This window comes from Oreochromis aureus, linkage group 10 (genome assembly GCF_013358895.1).
Source record: "Oreochromis aureus strain Israel breed Guangdong linkage group 10, ZZ_aureus, whole genome shotgun sequence".
NCBI classification, from domain to species: domain Eukaryota; kingdom Metazoa; phylum Chordata; class Actinopteri; order Cichliformes; family Cichlidae; genus Oreochromis; species Oreochromis aureus.
In genome coordinates this window covers 9,646,735-9,668,548 of record NC_052951.1, presented here as the reverse complement: position 1 = coordinate 9,668,548, position 21,814 = coordinate 9,646,735, and the positions used below count along the sequence as shown (strand labels likewise).

Sequence of the window (21,814 nt, the reverse complement as noted above, 5' to 3'; positions counted from 1 at the left end):
TGAGGCTTTCACACCCTGCGTTGTGTGTGAAAGAATAAAGAGGAATCTACGTATCTGATAAATGATGTCAGCTTTAATGCATTTCAGATGAACAGGTACAGTCAGGTTGCTGTTAAATGATGAATAGTGAGTATAGATTTTTGTTAGTTTTTTAAATCTTTTATATAGTCTGAATTCAGAAGTGTAAAGGGGGTAATAAAATGGAGAATCTCCAATATACGGTGTACTGTTACAATGTCAAAGTGCTCCTCATGTGTCACTCATGTACTTTCTCTCAAGAGATAACATAGTTGTCAGTCTCTCCTAAGGCATTGCCAATATGAAATAGGTTGTCATATCTACTATTTCCTGTGTCAGCACTGGTGATGATAATGTCGATGGCTTTTGGAATGGCGGGTGACCATTACTGGAGCAAATCAATTAAGAAAATTAATGTAAGCTTTTACTGGGATCTTTTTTTTTCATTGGCTAGCATTAAAGTTCCCTCTCATCCACTCTCCGGCTTTTCTCGAGCCAAATGCAGGCCAGTGGAGGTTAATGCATTTTTACTGTACTAGTAGGTGCAAAGCCCAGACTGACGTAAGAGCTTCTGGAAACCATCTGGGATCAGAGTTGGATTCAGCTGTACAAAGCAACAGAGTGCAAGCTAAAAGCTGTATTATGATGCAGATGAGCAGAAAATGTTTGTCAGTTTAATAGACACAGTGTCTGCAATCATTATTATTACTACTACAATTATTATTATTATTATAGGTTACTGTTTTTAGTGTTGAATTTGGTTTCTGTTGCAGTTTTGAAATCTGCCCAGTTCTTGAAGATTTCAGATTAAATGGGAGCTTGAATTAACTTGAATTTTAAAACATGTTTTTCTTAGCTTTCTGACTCAGGGCTGTATACCTGCGTTGCTACCAGCTCCAGTGGAGAAACATCGTGGAGTGCCTACTTGGATGTCAGAGGTCTGCTTCAGTAGAAATGATTCACATGTTTTATGCATATCACTTATAAAATGGCTTGCATTTGTTTTTTTGTTTTGTTTTTTTTGCTTTAATCGTGTCTGTCTTGTTTCCTTAGACGCTACTGACCTCGTTGACTTCATATCTCACAATTCGACCGCCCTCCCCGGGCCTCCCTCCAAGCCCGAGGTTACTAATGTTACCAAGAGCAGTATCTCGTTGTCATGGAAACCAGGACCAGAGGGGGGCTCCCCAGTGTCCTCCTATGTCATTGAGGCTTTTGGGTATGTCTGTGACCTATGGCCTCGAGCAACATTTAGTGACCCCGAACTTTCATGGCAGTAACAGATGTGGGTGTTTCTGTGGGCAGTCAAGCAAGCCTGGGCAGTTTGAAGGGGAACATTCATGAGTAGCTCTTATATAGATATACAGTTAATTTCCAAAGAGTAGAAAGTAGCTTGTATATAAATGTAAATGATAACTTTACTGGTTGTTTTTTAAAGCAGAGTATGATTAGCACACTTTGTGTGTCTTATGTGTGTCTTGTGTTTGTTGGACTGACTATTCTTTCTCCAAACAAAATGTTTTTCAGAGCCTTTCAATAGTTATTGTGGCGTTTCATTACTATGTGGCACATGATCTGAGCTCCCACTCTCAGCAATACATCTAGTTATCTCAAATAAATAGTCTGGATTTCTTACATTTGGAATTGTTCACTGATTATTTGATTTATTCTTTTAACAGTCAGTCAGTGAGTAACAGCTGGCAGACTGTGGCAGATCATGTGAAAACCACAGAGTTCGCAGTCAAAGATCTACGACCCAATACCGTCTACTTGTTCATCATCAGGGCAGTCAATGCTCAAGGGCTCGGGGATCCGAGCCCCATGTCTGAGCCCGTTCGCACTCAAGGTACAGAAATGAGAATGGATTGTAATAAATTTTTAGCGATAAGAATTCCTGTTCCCACTTACATTCCTTGTGGTTTTTTTCTCTGTCACAGACATTAGTCCTACAGCACAGGGAGTGGACCACCGTCGTGTGCAGAAAGAGTTAGGGGATGTTGTAGTCAACATGCACAATCCTGTTGTCCTCAGCTCCACTTCAGTGCAGGTCACCTGGACTGTGAGTACCCAGAACCCTTAAAAGATTTGTAAAAGTTTGGTTTATAGCCGAAGTGCCCACTGTCACCTTTGGAGGAGTATAGGAAAAACAAATCTGGTCTAAGCTTGTTTGAGAACTTTATACCTGGCACGTCACTTTGTTTTGGATTAGCTGGCACACACACAGAATAAATATGAGGGGATGGATACACATTTGTAGAATGAACAGCTGCTGCTGCATCAGTTTTGATTGGTGTGAAGCGATGCAGGAATCAAGACTAATGTTTCTATTCAGGACAAATACATCACCATTAGGCACTACATGTGTCACTTCTGGAAGCAGTTTTCAGTGCTTTATCTGGGAAATGTTATTTCTGTCTGTTGGCAAGGTGTCCCAGTGCCTGCTGCTGTAGGTTAATAACACACCTTGGATACATTTACTGCAGTCTGCTATTTCATGCTTGTCAGCATGACAACCGTGTACTGTCACACAGCTTTTAGACTGAGACAACTGTGTTTGTGGTGGATCTGAATAGGTTCACAGGCGTTATTTGACCTGGCTCCATTTAACAGAAGTTTTTTTCAGTACCCAAACTTTCTGTATTAAACTGTTGCGGCTGAATTTTTTTTAATTGTTGTCTTTTGCATCTTTGAATGGTATCTTTGAAAAGTTCCACTAAGACATCAAAACACACAAAGCAAATTCTTCCTGCCTTATGAAAAATCACATTTCTATAAAGATAAGGGTTTGGTAGTAATAGGATTTGACAACGCAGGAACCGGTGTGCACAAACTATTCCACAATTTTGGATTAATCTATTACTTTTTTCCATCTTTTGAAGAAAATAGGAATTTGTGTTTATTTTTCATTCACACTCCCAATAACAGTGATTTCTTTTTTTAAGCATAAGCAAAAAAAGAAAAAGAGATGGCTTATGGGACATTTAGATGCACAAATCATTTTGTTAAGGACATACAAGCTGAGACTACAGAGAGACAGCGAAAGAAAAGAAATAAGACAAAAAAGAGCCACTCTTTCACTTTGGTGATAATCCAGTGTGTTATTGTCCTTGTAAAAGCCTTTTCTTGCTTCTCCCCCTGTCAAGAAGTATCTGTTATGTCCTGAAAAGCACCTGGGAAAATTAAAAAAACAAGAGGAAAACATATTCTGATCCCATATTTTTAGCCTAGATTTAACTACTTAGCAGCAGTGTGCAGATCTGGTAAATGCACTACTACTTTCTTTGTACGGTTTCTTGCTTCTCTTCTGCTAATTGAACTGTGTGATTAAATAAACAGATGTTGAGTCATAGCAGTTTTTCTGACACCTTCCGCATTATTACAATACAGCGTGTCTCTCTCTTTCTCCTTCTCCTCTCTTTTCAGGTGGAGAATCCATCCAAGTTTATCCAAGGCTACCGTGTTTTGTACCGGCAAACTTCAGGGCTGCCCTCCCCAGGGCCATGGCAGATACAGGACTTGAAGGTTGCCTCAGAGAGGGACATAACTCTCTCTGGTCTGAAGAAAGGCATTGTATACGAGATTAAAGTGCGGCCGTATTTCAATGAATTTCAGGGCGCCGACAGTGAATCCATGACAGCGCGCACCATGGAAGAAGGTGAGCCACAAATTAATTCGCATTTCTGATAAAAATTAATTTCTCTGCTGACTTAATGTTCGAAAGAAGTAAGATATAGTTACTAATGCATGAGCAGGAGCTCTTGTGTAAATGTTTCTACCTACTTTCATATTTAGTTGCTCCTACTAATGGCTTCTTGGCTAGATAGTAATGGATAATGGCATTTCAAGTACACCCTCCCACATACGCACACTGCTGCAGTGCCATGTCCCCTGTGTGCGAAAGCAGGTCTCCCAGACAGCGCAGTAGGGCTCTATGACAACCCCGAGCCTCTGTGGGTTGGTGGGCAAAGAGGGCGGGCAGTAAAGCTCAACTGTCTCTCACCTCGTCTGTGCCTCCTGCCATGTCTCTGTCTAAATGTACATGATAAGACCTCCCACCTCACTTACACTCACACACCAATGAGCTCTTTGTGTAATTACACTTCCTGATTTCGTCTTTCTCCTCCTGTTATTCATCGGCTATTTGAAATGTTGTTAATATCAGACTTCTCTATTCATTCTCTATTCTTTGCAAACAGGAAATGATAAGAATTATTTTGGCATGCTAATGCTATAATAGAAATTATTTAATGCTGCCAATGCAAACATCACAAGAGATGAACCCCAACTTTTATGTTATGTTTTCTGTGATCAGAGATGAAAAAGCAATTTGAAGTGAAAGAGACCACAGTGCACAAAGCCCAAAGGTAGAGAATCAGGTCATGGCTGCGACTTCATTTGCTGCATCACGCTCGTCGTGTTTTCTCACGGAATGGGCTCGTCACCCCCAGATTCAAACTGTCAGTACAGAGCTTAATTCTAATAATTCTTAATTCTAAGGAGCATTTGAACATTTGGTGGAAACTATCTCAGCTGTGGTGTCTACTGTCAAAAACACTGGTTTTTAGATGCACCAACTCAGCTGTGGAGTGAAGGAGATCCAGCATGCTTTGCAGTTTTCTTAGGCAGGTGGAGTGCTGACTAAGGAGACAACTTTGACAGAAAGATGCACAAAATTTCAGTTGTGCATATGAATCTTACAGGTGGAGTCACTGAATCAGTCCAGCTCATTCAAGTTAAAGGATTCGTGCTCTCATTGATTCTCATTAACTTTCCTTATACCTTCCAGTCAAATCACCCAATATTTATTATTTAAAGCCTCTGATGTGAAAATTCACTTTAACCTTGAATATGGTTGTGTGACAATCCCAACTAAACATCCACTCACTAGCTTTTTTTTCACCAAGCTGTTACCGGCTCATCTGAAAATGTGCTAAAAGCAATGAGAGTTACTGTCCTCTCTTTGCGAAAGATCTCCATAACAACTGAGCAAACATGATCGGGTGATACAGGCTGTGTCATTAAGGTTAACACTGTTTTCAAATTTAATCAATTCCCCTGAAGGTGAGACTGCATTTTGGACTTCAAGAGTAAAAAAAGTGAATGCACTGTATCATCATTCATTTACAACAGCTACATATGTTGCCTGCGGGTGAACAAGAGAATATCTTCACTTACTTCATTGCATCATTCAGGTGCTGCATCATTTGAACGGTGTGGAACTTGGCTTGCGCTGAAAAACAAGTCATGACAAGGCCATTAATGTCAGAGAAAATATTAGCCCAAAGCATCTGTGTTTGATGATGAGTGGATCACAGGGCTGCATCTTCCCCCCAGTAGGAGAACAGGGCTAGCTTAGTCTAGGGGATACAGCTGGTGGAAGAAAGAGAGACTCACCTCACTGGAGCCCAATTAAAATGGCCACACAGGATCACAGAGGTCTTTGCGGACAGGGGCATATGGTCTGCTCAGGGATACCTAGAAACAAGGCATCGTGGTACAGGGGGAAAAAATTGCCTCGCTCAACCTATTCTCTACTGCACAGAAATGCAATTCTTGCAAAAATTGCAAGAAAATCACTTGTTATCCATCAAAGGTAGATTGGAAATGAAGTTCCCTACTGCACAAGGGAGAATTTGTATACTAATGCACCTCACAACCTTTCAGTGAGTTTTAAGAGGAGAGTAGGCTTTCAACCAGTATTCACAGCAAGTCAAATGAACCCATGAGTCAAGGTTCTACGCTTGTATAGCTGTTAAAATGAGAGCTGTAACCTCTGCGTGATCCCTGGTCTCATATGGACATTAGTGAAGCTAAAAGCTGAAATTCTCATATGAAACAGAGCTCCCTTCTCTTGCTAGATAGAGTTTATTACTGTTTTTTTGGTTTGTTTTTGTTTTTTGAGGGCGGGGGCAGATGTGTTGTAGAGTAATGTTCGCCAATTCATGAATTAATTAGCTTAAATTATGCACTCATTTGCATAACAGGTTATGTTTACTACTTCATATCCTGCATAGCAGAACATTAAGCAGCTTTAGTAGCTTTTGTTTAATTGCACAGCTGTGGGTAAAAAAAACCCTGAAATGTTTACTCAGACATTGGAAGCATTAATTGCTTGAAATTACTCTCTAGCTACAGTTCACATCAGTCCTAATATAAGTATTAGTCACATTAGTAAGAACATAATCTTTGACCTTTTCTTGGTTTTGCAGCCATTTATAGTAATATTATCCTGAGTCATTACTGGTATTCTAGCTATTATTCATCCGGGGAATTGTTGTGGTACATATGGAAATTGTAGAACTACACTTAATGGTTCCTGTCTTCTCCTAATGCAGACCTTTGACTGACTGGAAAGGCACTGTTTGCTAAAAGAGCACCTCTGAAATGACATCTGGAAAGCTGAAAGTTACTTGGATGATTGTGACCTGATATTACCTTACTTGGAGCACTGAAGGCATTTAGTGGTCACTGACCTCCTGCAGTTTTTTTATTGGTCACTCTACTACTACTCTAAGCTTACTAGGTGCCTTGTGGAAAGTGTATGAAGCAGCATTAATTATAAAATATACAGACAGTGGTAATATTTCCAGAATAACATGCAGTGACAAAAGGCATGAATACTTTTGAAATAAAATGTTTAAACGCGGTATAATCAGAAATTATGAACATTTCATTTATTTAAAAAAAAAGTGGAACCCTGTACATGCCCATTATTCTGTGTACTTTCTGACTTATAGCATACCTTCTGATTTTATCTGTATATGTGTATTTTCCTTTTTTCAGAAAATCAAAACTGAAAAGATAAACAAACAAATCTGACAAATAAACTGTTCCTGGCTGAGGTTTTGAAAGCCCCCCAAAAATCCTCAAACAGTTGTAGAGGTCTGTGTTTTATGGGATGCTTTGTTTGTTTGTTTTTTGCTGCATCAGATTTGTTATTATGATTAGATTTTTGTCTTCAGAGACAAAGGATTGCCTCAAATATTATGAGCCCGAAGATGAGATATTAGGAGCCTTCTTTGTTCAGACTGTTGATGACTTAGAAAGTTGAGTTCCTTCACCTGTAATCAAATTGGAATTACTTGTAAATGTTTACTTGAGCGAAAGGAGTAAAGATTTGTGTCAGGATGATATGGTTTAATATAATATCCTGTATTTATATTTGACTCTTCCTTCACTGCGTGTGTATTTTTTCCTTCCTTCTGAACAATAGTCATCTCAGTACTGGGACAGTACATTTGTGTGAGTCTGTTTAACGGTAATTGCTTTGGAAAGTCAATACTGCCTAAATGTCTGAATATAGATATCCTCAAACTGGGCTCAGTTAATTTGTTAAATGTAATAAAAATAAACCCCATCTCCTATGGCTGATTTAATTCCTTTGTCCTGCCAGCCTGTCAAGTACTTTGCAGACATGCCATATCTGTTCATAGCCACTCTTTTGAGCACAAGCTACATTATACAGGGAGATTTGTTTCATCTGGCAACAAAAGAAATCTATTGTTTTGTCATCTTTTTGCTATGTAAATTACCTGAGGCTGATGTTGAGCTTTGCAGATGTCAAATTACTGGCAGAGGTCAGGATCACATCTTGCACAAATGCTCTGTGATACACTTCTAATATGCTGTTGTGTCATCAGTTCATATGCGCTAATACACGGCTTGGTGCTTTCGACTTTGAGTTGGCCGAGTACAGACACCATGTCCATTTTGAGAATTTGACTCACGATGCCAATTTCCTCAATGGCCCACCTGCTTTTACTTCTCAGTACAGTAGGACAGCGCCTTCCATATATTGAAACACTGTGATTAGCATTGTTATTTTACACCTCCTTAATCAGGCTCAAACTAGCTGTTTCATCCATTCAGTCAGAACGTAATGATGGTTTTATTAGGAATCAAGAGAGACTATGTGCCCAGGGATTGCCTGATTTGCACAGTTCCATAGATATGATCTTTTTGCCTCCTGCTGCCTATAGTTTCTTTAAATTTTACATCTGTGTAGGGTGTCACAATCTCTAATTTAAAAAAAGAACTATTAAAGTTTGTTTTTTATGCCCTTAGTCTCCACATACATGCCAAGAAATCACCTCAAACTCATTATCAGACATGGGTACTGGACAATTTTATTCAAATTGAGTGCATCTACACTGGAAGCATTTGCATGTGGCCAATATGGTGTAGTGCGCGTAGGACATGATGAAAGTGATTTACTTACTGGGTTCAGCAACACAATAAGAATCTCACCATTAAGATAGGAAACTGAGATGAAGTACTCCCAGCAGCCATCTGCCAGGCTGGCTTAGGAAATAGAAAAACCCGTGTTGTTTGGCTTGCTGAATTAATATGAATTGAGGTAGCGAGTGAGACAAATCCCTCTTTGACATATGAAAAAAGAAATAAATAAAACAAGACACACTCGTTTTTCAGAATAAACTATGTGTAGTGATTTTTTTTTTTTTTACCTTTTCTTTCTTTAATCTTTTTGCCCCCCCCCTCCCGGTGTGACCCATCAGCACCAAGTGCGCCTCCACAGCAAGTGACAGTGCTGACAGTGGGAAACCACAACAGCACATCCATCAGTGTATCCTGGGACCCTCCCCCTTCTGACCAACAGAATGGCATCATACAAGAGTACAAGGTGAGCCCAGGCTTCTCCAGACTGAATAGTTTAGTGATTTAGTGATGTACAACCTCACAATGAAATCTGTCTGGCGTGTCTGTCTTTGTCAGATCTGGTGTTTGGCCAACGAAACTCGCTTTCATGTCAATAAGTCTGTGGACGCGACCATCCGTTCAGTGGTAGTTGGGGGTCTGCAGACCGGAGTGCAGTACCGTGTAGAGGTGGCTGCAGGCACCAGCGCAGGGGTGGGGGTCAAGAGCATACCCCAGCTCATCACTTTGGGTAATCCACTCTCTCTCTCTCTCACACACACAAACACACACCCACACACCAAACCTGGAGTCAAATAAAATGACCCCATGATAGGAGACCTAGGTCTCTATCACAGATTGGGGGTCTGGGAAAATGATTTATCAATTTATCGCACTTGAAGAAAGAAAATTGCGCTTTACAACGCCAGATGTCTATAGAGAAATCAATAGCAGTTCATTAAGTGTAGTGCCTGGTAACACTGTGCCAAGTACTGTTAGCCATATCAATAATCCTCTCCAATATGTGTGCAGCTGGCGCTAACAAAGTAGACAGTGTTTTTGTAGGAGCTTATCAGCCTATCACATCTTATGAAATCACTAAAGGATGCCCAGAGTATATAAGCCCAGAATCAATATGGGAGCTCAGGCCAGATGCTCTTCATCTGTGACTTTTGACTGATATATAATAACACCCCTAACGCCCAGAGAAAGGGAAACAGGCCTGTGGAATGAAGCTTAATGATGGGGGGGTGGTTCCTGCTGGAGACTGTGAATCTAATTTCACAGCACAGTAGCCGCAACAGAAAATCAAACTCTGTCAGAGCTGCTCTGTCAATCTTGTGTCTTGCAGCTCAAGTTGATAAGTGCACTGCTGAATTGATTAACGCTATATTGGATGCACTGATGCTGCTTTTTTTTTCTTTGTGTTTGTTTTTTTCACGGGCTCATCTTTCGGTGGTCTCTGTAGTCCATGTGTCCTGGTTTGATGCATAGTGTGTCCCACGCTTCTTTGATTTGCTTAAACTTGTACATTTTCACCATATTTATTTATCTCTATGTCTAACATTGTGATGATATTGAATGAAATTTTGTTACAGTTTAATTTCTCTGAACTGTATTTTTTCCTGCTCAATATTTTTTTTTAAATCCCATTTAGTCACTGATACTGAAATTAAAATTATAAATTCTTTCCCTTTCCACCATGTGTGGGTGTGTGGTGCCTCCAGGTGCAGAACTGAGGGACGTAATGACAGGATCGGACAGCAACAACAGCATCTCAGATGTGGTGAAGCAGCCGGCCTTCATCGCTGCTTTGGGAGGGGCTTGCTGGATTGTCCTCATGGGCTTCAGTGCCTGGCTGTACTGGAGGAGAAAAAAGAGGAAAGGACTTAGCAACTATGCAGGTAAAAAAAAAAAAAATCAATTTACATGGTTCTGCATCAAAACTGGCTCACAAAGCAAAGTAGGTCTCTCTCCAGCGGAAGCTGATGCCATCACAGATGTGACTCCATTTGAGCTGGCTAAAACGCAGAACAAAGAAAATATATTCAGCGCGGATGGAAATAGGCCCTATTTACTTTAATTCACTGTGCACTGATGTGCATCGACTGTGCTGCGTTCCATCAGCAGCACACCTCAACACTCTAATACATTCATGCGAGATAAGTAATTTAACATCCCCTTCCATTATCAGACCATGCCTGGTGTTGTTTGCACATTAACATGAGGTACATCTAGGTTTATGTATGGAATATTCTTTTATTCCACCGCGAGTCGAGCATGAAGCTGTGTGCAATTTTCATAATGCGTATTGCAGCTTTTATTTAGTGACTTGGGGAGAGAGCAGTGCGATTTCCTAATTCAGCAGGGATTTATGTGATTGAGGGCTGGTTCTCTGATCCCTTTCTTCAAAAACCACAGGAGAGTTTAATTCCAAAATTTCACATTTCCATTTGGAAAACAATGGATTTTTTTTTTCTTTCTATAAGAGCCATTTACTTAAAAAATTCATTGATTTCTTCATTTTTAAATAATTTATAGCAGTAGTTTAAAAATGCTATTGCATCAGTAATTGTCTTTCTTGTTGCACACGTGTTGTTCCAGATGTATTTTGAAAGGATTTCATTAAAAAAAATAGAATTCTGATGAGAGTGCAGATCACCAGGGGCGAGGCAGAAAAGTAAAAAAAGGTTAAAAATGTCACCTTCATTTAAACTTCTCCCTCAGGGCAGTCAGTGTAAATCAGAAAATGCTGAAATGTTAGCTGTGTTATTGCCCAAGCTTCATCAAAATATGATCACAGCTCTGACATATCAGTGATGGATGAACAAACAAAGCATAAATGAAGGCCCTCAATCCACATCTTTTAAACTCGAGAGCATTTTGAATCTTTTTAATATTTATATCCACTCTTTATGCCACTTGATATGCCCTCTGATACGCACACTCTTTATGTCTCTTTAAATTGCAGTTCAGTCCTTCACCTTCACTCGAGCAGGTATGTCTTTACATCGTGCCATTGTATATACAATATCCCGGCAATTTAGTTGCCTTCATTCTTGACAGCAGTAATGTATCAGCCATTCAAATCTCCAGTCGTGCTGCTGATTACTTGACAGTTTAATTGTTTCTCTCTCCTCCCTCTTTTCCCTCCAAGTGACATTCCAAAGAGACAGAGGCCTGATCCGCAATGGAAGGTGAGAATTTCTCCCATAAAAACCTTCAGAAACCCTACTGCTAAAGCTTCCAAGCTGACATTTCAGTGTCACGCGATGAACTTTTTAATGACACTATGCTATTGTAAAACCTAATATGAAGAGTTCTCTCCTAATGAATGGAATTTGCATTTATGCCCCCCCCACCCCCACCCCCGCCTATTCATATTGTATCAGTGCACGATTTCCACTGTTGTTCACTGTGATGAAATCATTAATCACTCCTTTGAACTGAGAGCTACCAATTAATGCAGGTGTTTTAGTCACCGGCTCGCTTCTCAGTTCATCTGAGTGTGCCAGAGGTCAATAAAGGAGGGGAGAGGTGATGAATGTGCTGTTTCAAAAGCTTGGCCTAGAGTAAGTAGAGTCATGGGTTTTATGTGGAGACAGAAGAACAATGCGTCGGACCTTGAGACTCCTCTCAGTGGCCGATAGAATTTCCAGACTGCTCAAAATGCCCAAAGCAAAGACAGCGTGTCCACAGAATATCAAAGTATTCCTCAAAACAACAGGGGGAAAGAGGTGAATTTGCGCTGTGGACAGTGGTTTGCTCTACATATTTGTTACACCTAAGCAAGCAGATAAGCCCAAAGCCAGAACAAATGTTGCAAGTAATAGACTAAAAATAAACGCTTTCTTGTAAAACCCTTTTGCATGAGTGCCTTTCTCCACACTGAAGGTGCACAGACTGCTCGCGCTACTGTGCGTAGCTTTGCCCTGTTCTTCTAAGGAAATATATGTAAATGTATGTATTATGCTTTTGTAGTCTAAAATGGAAATTATTGACGTAATTGTTTGAACACCTTTGAGCCATCATCAAGTCAGCTGTGAACAACTCCCCTGGCATTTGGCAAATCAGGCTCAGTGGAAAACTCACTGTGGAGCTGCACATTAAGTAAACATATGCAGATACACGGTATGTTTACTTAATGTGCAGGCATGTGAATGTTTTGCCATTTTTACAGCAGCTGATATGGAGGGGGTGTAAATTGTCTTTTTCTATTTTTTTTTTTTCCTCCCTGAATTGCTGCCCACAACTTTCCTACCTTGAAGCGAACGCCTTTATTCGTGGACGTTGTACTTCACAAAGACAAAATGACATGGTAGCGTTCCTAAACCACCTAATGGGCTTTCGCTGTCTCTGTTGCTATGGAGACTGAGCAGCAGTGTAGCTGATCTGCCAGAGGCTGTCCATGATTCTCAATTTAAAATGTAAATTTCTGTTGTGCTAAGGCTCTAAAGTGGATTTAGTGTGTATTTAGGCCTGCCTTGCTTCTCCAGGGAGAGTTAGGGGTGGTAGAGTCGAAGGGAGGCAGAAGTCTGATTTATAGACTTGCCATTTTATGTCTCTCTGTTGTTTATTGTTGCCTGCGTGCTCGGCTGCTCCACGGGCGAGAATATGCTGAATGAGTTTTCGCATCAATTTGTTGTTGATGCAGCAGGAAGAAAATGAGCAATACCGTTGCAGGGCAGGCTGAATATTTAACAATGTCACTGGTTCTCTGTTGTCCTTTCCACCTCTTATCCCCCCTTTGTCTGACTTTAAACATTCTCTCACAGCCGTCCGGGGTTGTTAAAAGCAGGTGATCCAGGCCTCCCCTGGTTAGCTGACTCCTGGCCTTCCACAAGTCTCCCAGCTAACGGGGGCTTAGGGAGTCCAAAAGGCGGCAGCAACTTTGGCCGAGGAGGTAAGAAACATAAACAAGCCGGAACGATGAAGAATACGGTTTAGCGATGCCTAGTTGGACAGTTTTGATGTTGATCCCTTGGGAAGCATGCTGACAGGATGTCACACTTAAGCACATATACACAAATAGGTTAACACACACACATGCACAAATTAAAACAGCCTTTAAGGGCTCTGTTTTACTAATTTAATGTGACAAGCCTGATATCTGGCTTAAATTTGTGCTGTTTGGATGTATTTTTTTTCCCCATCATTCTTTGTCATGCTCTGCCATTGTGCGTTTTTCGAGGTTGCGCACAATGGTTGAAGTATATTGGTTTCCATTATGTGTTTGTATGCCTACATGTTCTCAAAGTTCAATGGAACCCTGGTGAGCTTCAGGCTTTATTCGTGCAAGACTGTTGAGCTGAAGGTTAGCACTGTTTGAGCATCCCTCTTGTGAGCACTCCACCCGGCTCCCACAGAGCATTGCATGCTAATTATGGTTGTTGATAATCACTTTCATTTATATCAAGTCCATTTGAGAAATGTATTTAACTAATACAGAGTGCTGGAGCAGCAGGGAGTGTTAATGACCTTAAAGATCGTTAACTTTGTGTCAACTTATCTCTCCATGATGCCTTTTCCATTTCCCTCCCCTCTCTGTGTTCATCCTCTTTTTGCCTCAGATGTTTTACCGTCTGCAGCGGTGGAGAAAACTGGTACCATGCTGTCTGATGGTGCCATCTACAGCAGTATCGACTTCATGGGGAAGGCAGGCTACAGCAGCCCAGCACGAGGCACTCAGCCCACCCCCTATGCCACCACTCAGATACTTCAGTCCAATAGTTTCCACGAGCTGGCGGTGGATAGGCCAGATCCCCGCTGGAAGGCTTCTCTCCAAGCCCAGCAGGAAATAGCAAACCTGGGCTACTCGCTAACTGACAGACGCCCTGGCAGTGGTATGAGCCACGATGAAATGATCAAGATCTTTGTTTATTTGATTGTTTTTGGTTTTGTTTTGTTTTTTTCGTTTTATGATAAACTCCTTGGGTCTCTGTGAACTAAGTGCAGCATCTTTGCAGCAAAATCACAAGCACTTTTTTCCCTATCATTTAAATTACTGGGAGCTAAACCAAGGAAAGACCAAACTAGGAAGGAGACAATTTGTTTACATATTCACTAAAAATAAACCCTTAGGATAATGTCCTTAATTACTCTTCTGTCTTCATCACAATTCTACCCTGGGAGCTTATCTTGCCTAGAAATGTCACGCAATCATGACACATTTCTTTTGGGTTAATTTGATTAGATGGAAGAAGAAAATCCCTCAGTGTTTGGAGCTATTTATGTAGCTTATATACATCTAGTAAAGTCGTGGAGGCTTTTCTGTCTGTTTTTTTTTGTTTTTTTTTTCACTACAGGCCGTGTGCTCAGTTAAATGTCAAGCTAACCACAGATAAAGAGAACAAGTGGAGAAGCAACTTAAAGTGGTTTGCCGCAGGTTTTGATGCCTATTTAAGAAATGTCAACATTTAGAAAATGTTGTAATGTGCTGTCAGCACACAGAAAAGACGAATAATGAAAACTAGGTAGAAGACAGGTTGGCAAAAAGTTCACAGAGAGAAGCAGCAGAGAAAGATAGAAGATACCTTTTTCCATGCAAAACCGAATGTATGTGGACAGAGTAGAATAATACTGTTGCACTTTCAATACTGTTGCACAAGCTAAACCTCTCTTTGCCTACCCCCAGGTGCAAAGGCTGGGAAGAAAAAGAAGATAAAAAGTGGAACAAAAACCTCTAAATCAAATGGGACATGTTGGGCTAATATGCCTCTGCCACCACCACCCATGAACCCCCTGCCTGGGACCGAGGTTGACCTTGACCGTTACCCCCAGGACAATCATGGAGGAGGGTAATGTACTTTCATATGTCATCAGTCTCTGTACTAAAACACATAAAAACAGAAAAGAAACACATGCAAACACAGAGGCTTGTACTTGGGGCCCAAGCAGAGTGTATGCATGGGTGCTCTGTGTTATTATCAGAATTTGGATATAAGCTCCCTGTTTAATTTTCCTTGTGAAAGAAAAAAAAGAATTAGCTGTATTAGCCTGTTAACCACTAGTACCCTAGTTAGCTGAGTGACTGCTGGCCTACATTTAGCCCTCTTGGCTAAGACTAAGCTAAAGTCTGTATTATGCCATGCTGCCCCACACTAATTTCTGAACTCTGCAATGTGAAGACCTTTTGTTTGTTTTTTGTCTATGCCATCTTTTTTTGAGAAGTGACTATATTTAAACCGCATGATGAAGGGCTAACAGTGTGAGCTTAGTTAAGCTATATCCTTAACATAGCTGCTAATAAGTGCTATTTAACATATAAACAAAACACTATAATTTAACTCAACAAAATTAAAAAGTTCTTGGAGTGAATTAAATTTTTTTTGTTATTTATCTAGCACCATTTCTACAGTTGTGAAACCACTGGGTGTGTTTGAACCTAACCACTGGCTTGGGATCTTTCTGTGCCTGTGTGGGTTCACACCAAAGATATCCATATTAGGTGCATGTCTTTGGATTATGATAAATCCAAACTGGGAGCTGGTTTAACGGGGGAGGAGCCTCATAGCTGAAGGCTCTGTCTCCCAATGTATTATTGGAAGCTCTAGGAACCACAAGTAGGCCTGCACCTAGAGAGCAAAGTGCTCTATTGGCATAATATGATATGATGATGAGATATGACAGATTCTGGTTTTACTGAATGGTGGCTAAAGTGCTACTCTCTGTGTGGTAAATCTTCTAGAGCAGGTGTCTTCAGGACCACATTTTGCCATCCTGAAATGCACAGTCACACTTGCATTGTAAAGCCTAAACCTATTGTGGCTGCTATTTTCTATTCATTTAAGTGTTGAGAACACTTTTGTTAGTGGAATATTTGCAGGTATTTTCTGTCTTTGGCATACATCTCTAATCAGTTATTTATGAAAGTCAGTGTGATGATTAACATGAAAAGATTTTGTCCACACACCAGATATGACACCGGCAGCTGGGCACCACCAATGTCTGTCCAGACCTACCGCCATCAGAATTTAGAAAATGAGGTAGAGGAAGAGAGAGGTCCCACTCCTCCCCTGAGAGGAAGGTCCTCCTCCCCAGCGGCAGCTACTTTTAGTCAGCCCTCATCATCCTCTCTCAGCTCTGCCCACCATGAAGAAATGCAGTCCATCTTGCAGGCTCACTTGGATGAGCTGACCAGAGCCTACCAGTATGAAGTGGCCAAGCAGGCATGGTAAGAATCCCTTATAAAGCTAGGTTTTGTAAACATGTATTTATATAGCACTTTTCAATATACAGTAAGCATCACAAAATGCTTCACAACCAAAATGCTAGAACACCAAACAAGGAAAAGCAAAGATGTCTTTTTAAGACCACCTTTCATATTCTTGTTTTTGGTAATAATGTGAAAGGGTGAAAGCTTTACATGGCAACGCAGATCCATTCAACTATGTTTGCTTTGCGCTGTTAGAGAGATGCATGTAATTTTATTCATTTTATTCTGGTGAAAGTTTGGATTTTGCATATCAATGGAAAATGTCTGAGCGCCTTTCAATGCTGGTATTTACATGTGTCAGCTCAGACCTGCGGCCCGTGTGTCTTGCAAGCGATAAAAACATCTCTCCATTGATTACACCTTTGATGGAGCATTGGAAAACTTGACAAGTCAGTGGCGACATGGAGGGTAATGACTGGGTTTAGTCTTACATGCTGTTCTGACATCAGTAAATAGAGTTAGTAATTATGCATGCATCTCCTCTATGGTGGGATGTGAGCCATCATGGAGGACAGCTGTGCGGGAGATAACAGGCATGTTGGTGACAGCCCTGCCCATCCAGATATCCTTAATCCAGTCCAATTACAACTCCATTGTGTTAGCACAACACACACCAGCACTGAGAAAGTAATCAGTAAAATCACTGCAGGCATTCATAGTGTATGCACATTGCATCTCCACCCTCCTGAATATCTACTGATTCCGAATTTGTAATGCTTGTTTTGCAGCATTTTTCACGCCCATTATCTGACTTCTGTTGCTTTAAAAACATTTTATTAATACACACTGTTTCCCCACATTTAAATAGGCATATGAAAACCAGTCCAAACGTGTCCAACTCCCCAATCGACTTCATGTCTAGTACACTGGGATCTGATTTGGGAACCACTCTCCTTTCTGAAGAAGAGGAGGAAGAGGAGGAGGAGGATGAAAGATATGCTGTGGTATCAAAGAATTTGTGTGGCTTTGAATACACTCCCGGTCACAGCATGGACAACCTTGAGGGCTCAGGTAAAAATGTTTTAAAAATTAATTGCTGTATTCATTTTTAAGTGAATAGACCTCTGAGTCATTGACACTATAAGGTCATGCTCACAGGGAAATATGGGTAAATAATAATGCATAGGTGCTGAAAGTATGACAGATATTAACATGCATGCTCTAACTATATTGTTATATGCCTACACCAAGTTCACCGATAGCACTTTCATTAGAAATATGGATAATTTGTGAAACTGAGGTATGATTATTACTTATTTATGGCGCCCATTTTTAATTCATAGCTTTCACTTGATGTGTTCTCACTGAAGGCATGCCACTTTTAAGAATAATATCATTCCCATGTAAGAATGTAGTTAATAGAAGTTTTTCATCTACAGTGTAGTCGATGAAAAGCATAATGATAAAAAGAAAGAAAGTACAACCTCTCTTAATTCCAAAATGTTACATTGGAGGACATAAGAAAAAAAACATTTTTTAAAAATACAACCTCAGATGAACAACAGTGCATTGCATATTACACCATGTAACCAAAAATAAGCCAAAATGCTGAAGCAGTGTGTGAAAAACTAACCCATGATTCAGTAGCTTATACAATTACCTTTAGAACCAAGTTTTAGCTGTTGGACAAATGGCCTCACATTTGACTCTAGTATACTTTGGAACACAGATGAGTCCATATTTGACTCAGTGACTGCAGGGTTCCTGGGTTCCATGGCAAACTACAAGCCCAAATTATCCCCCTTCCATTACTGTGCTTGACAACTGGTATGACATGTTGGTGGTAATATACTGTCTTTGGCTTTTGTCAGATGTGGTGCTGGGCCGTATGGCCAAACATCTCCACCAAGAAGTCTTCAGATTATCCAGATGCAACTTTACAAACCTAAGCCATGCTGCCATGTTCTTTTTGTGAGACGAGACTTTCTCCTGGCAACCCTCTTCCAAACAAACAATACATGTTCAGTCTTTTTCTAATTATACTGTCACAAACTTTAACTTTTCACATACTGACTGAGGCCTGTAGCATCTAAGTTGTAGATTTTTTTTCTTTTTTTTTTCACTTTCTTTGAGCATTGCATCTGACCTTGGGGTTAGTTTGCTGCATTGTCCACTCCTGGGAAAATTAGCAACTGTTTTGAATGTTTTTCACTAATGAATAATTTCTCTCACTGTGGAATGATGGACTTGAGATTGTTTGGAAATGGCCTCATAATGCTTTCCAGATTGATGGGCAGCAGTAATTGCTTCTCTAGGATCACTGCTGATGGTTTTCCTCCTTGGTATTGTGTTAACACACGCCTGAATGCTCCAGACTAAAACTGCTAAAACTAGTTGTTGTTAATGAATTTGATTAGTAACCTAGTTAAGGCTATAAGTGAGGCTGTATTTAGACTTTCACACATCACTTCAGCATTTCTCCTTAATTTTTGTCAAATAAATAATGGCACTATCTAATATCCCATGCATTGTTGTTCATGTGAGGTTATATTTAAATAATTTTAAGACATGCTAAGGAACAGATGATTATTTGTTATGTCCTGATACGGAAAACGTTAGAATTGAAAGAGAGTGTGCTTTCTTTTCACCATGACTGCATATGAATGGGAGACATGAGGATATAGTTATGCTTCACTGAAAGGAAACGTGTTTTGTTGTCATCACTACTGAAAAACCACAAAAGTGTAGATTTAAAACATATAACAATACAGATGTCAAAATGCAACAAAAGGAAATCTGTCTCGTATCAGAGATTTTGAATGGGGTACTTAAGAAAAGGACGATATCAAAGAGGAGACAATTCTGCTTTTCTTCTTCATACATTCAGCCAATCAACTGAGAAACTGCATTCATGTCAGATAGTTTCTGCAATACACTTTTTAACTTTAGCAACAAGAAGAAGTGCCTTTTATGGTCGGTGACAAGCAATATTGTCTTTTTAACAATATCCACTATCCAGTTATCACAAGTAAATAATGTAAAAAAAGCACTGAATAATCAAGAAAATCAGCTTTTTAACTATCTAAGGCATTGCAGATTTCTTCAATATCAACACTCTATCTGCCAATGTGGTTGGGCCACTGAAGCTTAAAGTGAAAATTCTTTGCAGTGTGTAGGCTTGCTAATCAATTATGGGTCGGCAACACAAACACAAAAGCATAAAATGGATCATTTAATCACATGCATGCAAGCCTCCCCGTACACTGTTCTGGTCTTTTAGGACATTGATTGGTCGTTTGGACCGCTAGGTGATGCAGATACTATATTTGGGCAAATGTAAAACAGTTTCATCATCTCAAGGATATTCAGATAGTTTAGTCTTAACCATTAATACCCCTTTATTCTTTTTCAAAGAAATATTCAGACAGTCTGTTAAAAGCTGCTTGAAGTCCTCTGTGGATAGATGTCAAAGCAATAATATATGATATTTCAACAACTTTAGTAGGGCTCTACTGAAAAGAAACACATCTTACATTTAAGTTTGATGCATTTATAAATAGGTTTACTGTGTGAAAATGTTTCTTTAAAGAGAAACTTGATGGCTTCTCCCACAGGAACAGGATTGTACCATTTTTAGACTCCATTGTTTGAAAGGTTAAGATTGAAATGTGTATTGAGAATATGTGTTTTTTAAGCCCTTTTATTAACCCATTGCAGGGCAAAATGCAGGTCAGTATGACTAAAAATATTTACCAACATTAGCAATGCAAACATTTTCTGAACTCATATTTAGCTGTCAAGAGTTCTCCCTATTTTAGAAGTGCATTCAGTCACAGCGAGGGAATTATTTCAGTCCAGTGAATCAAAACATGAATAAGGTTTTTTTTGTGGTGGCAGTGTTTCCACAGCGGCTGCCATATTGTATTTATGGAGTACTTCTTTAAATAGTTTATTTATTTATTTTCAAATGCTTGTCTGGTTTTAGAGCTTGATTTTATTGTCACTCCAACAAAGAAAAACAGTTCTGTGCTCTGATTCTGGCATTCAGTAGCAATATGCTCTCATACCTTTTGTTTCGACATCACATGTAGGCTAGGATGTAGAACAGACAGTTTTTAAATTTAAATTAAATTTCTAGTATTTGTTGATTTCAATCGCAGCTTTGAGTTCTGCTTTCATTCCAACTGACACGTTTGGCTTGTTAATAGATCTGCTGATCCTCGATGGGTTTTCCAAATACTTGGTTTTGAATTCATACCCAAACCTTAATATTCAAAAACTGTCTCATTTTGGTCCATTATAGGAAAGGCCTCTGAGCAGTGTCTCTCAGACAGCTTTGGCACAGCAGACCATGGTACACAAGGCTCGCATAGCCTTGGACACAAGAGGGCGCCACTCACTGCTAACAAGCCTCAAACAGACAAGGTTGGAACTCTTCCCAGACGAAGAGACACTAACACAGACGGTGAGTCTGGACTTTAATACCCCCAGCTATTACTTTTTATTTATTTTAAGTCTTTTTAGTACATGTAATGAGAATGCCCATATCGTGATGTCTGATTCGTATCCTTTGCCAAACACCCTCATCTACCATCCACTCAATAGCCCACACACCAGCCATGAAGTCCCTGCACGGCATGGGTTCCCACATGCACAGTTCGTGGGCAGCTGCTCCATCAGACCCCTCTGAGGAGTGCATGGTGAGTGTGTCCACGCTGGAGCGGCAGCATATGGCATCCTGGAGTGGCACGACATCATCCAGCAGGGCCACCCTGAGTAGGGGTTCAAACAAGAGAGCTGGCATAGACCCCTCCCACAACGGGCATCCTTCCACAAACGGCACAGAGAAAAGGGAACACTGTGAGTGTTCATCCTCAAAAGGATCTACTGTATTTGTGTGTGTGTGTGTGTGTGTGTGTGTGTGTGTGTGTGTGTGTGTGTGTGTGTGTGTGTGTACGCACGGACAAATGTGTGCACATTACAAATATTGGATATCTCTTGTAAAGCAAACACAAGCAAGAAAGCAATAACATGCAAGTTTTCATGAATTCTGATGCATTTAATAATTTTCACTCTGCAAAGATTAACATTAGACAGGTTCAGTTATATACTACATATATACTACATACACTGATCAGACACAACATTAAAACCACTTCCGTAATACCGCTTAACCTCTGAATATGACTGGTGGCATGTAAAGGTAAGGCTCCTACAGATTGGACTTTTTCCAGGACATTCTTCAGAAGCTCAGTTGAGTTAAGATCTGGGAGATTTGGAGGACAGTTAAAAAACTTAAACCCTAGTCTTGAATGAAATTAACGGTATGAAGGAATCATCAGTCGAATTAAAGGGGACAGGAAGGGGTGTAGACAGTCTGTAAGAATGTTTAGGCAGTTGGTATATGTTAAAGTAACAACTACATGAGTGCCTTTACATAGTGTTACTGAGAAGAACATTGGCCAGAGCATTACACTCCCAATGTAT

At 40.1% G+C, this 21,814-nt stretch overlaps 1 protein-coding gene and 1 long non-coding RNA gene across 2 annotated transcripts in view; one reads left to right on the top strand and one right to left on the bottom strand.

Moving 5' to 3' along the window:
- LOC116313101 (roundabout homolog 2-like) overlaps positions 1–21,814 on the top strand; it is a 78,777-nt gene that overhangs the window by 54,725 nt on the left and 2,238 nt on the right. Inside the window, exons 11-27 of the mRNA XM_031730669.2 lie at positions 875–956; positions 1,072–1,237; positions 1,698–1,864; positions 1,956–2,077; positions 3,442–3,673; positions 8,535–8,659; positions 8,752–8,923; positions 9,900–10,076; positions 11,144–11,170; positions 11,330–11,369; positions 12,948–13,075; positions 13,743–14,015; positions 14,807–14,969; positions 16,088–16,345; positions 17,196–17,398; positions 20,631–20,792; positions 20,933–21,187. Coding sequence (XP_031586529.2) covers positions 875–956; positions 1,072–1,237; positions 1,698–1,864; positions 1,956–2,077; positions 3,442–3,673; positions 8,535–8,659; positions 8,752–8,923; positions 9,900–10,076; positions 11,144–11,170; positions 11,330–11,369; positions 12,948–13,075; positions 13,743–14,015; positions 14,807–14,969; positions 16,088–16,345; positions 17,196–17,398; positions 20,631–20,792; positions 20,933–21,187 — 2,752 coding nt within the window. The remainder of the gene's footprint in view (positions 1–874; positions 957–1,071; positions 1,238–1,697; positions 1,865–1,955; positions 2,078–3,441; positions 3,674–8,534; positions 8,660–8,751; positions 8,924–9,899; positions 10,077–11,143; positions 11,171–11,329; positions 11,370–12,947; positions 13,076–13,742; positions 14,016–14,806; positions 14,970–16,087; positions 16,346–17,195; positions 17,399–20,630; positions 20,793–20,932; positions 21,188–21,814) is intronic.
- Positions 9,961–12,501, bottom strand: LOC120442155. The gene is made up of 3 exons (XR_005614522.1): positions 12,434–12,501; positions 10,128–10,193; positions 9,961–10,035 (listed from the first exon to the last, which is right to left on the bottom strand). It is a non-coding gene; the product is annotated as an uncharacterized LOC120442155 (long non-coding RNA).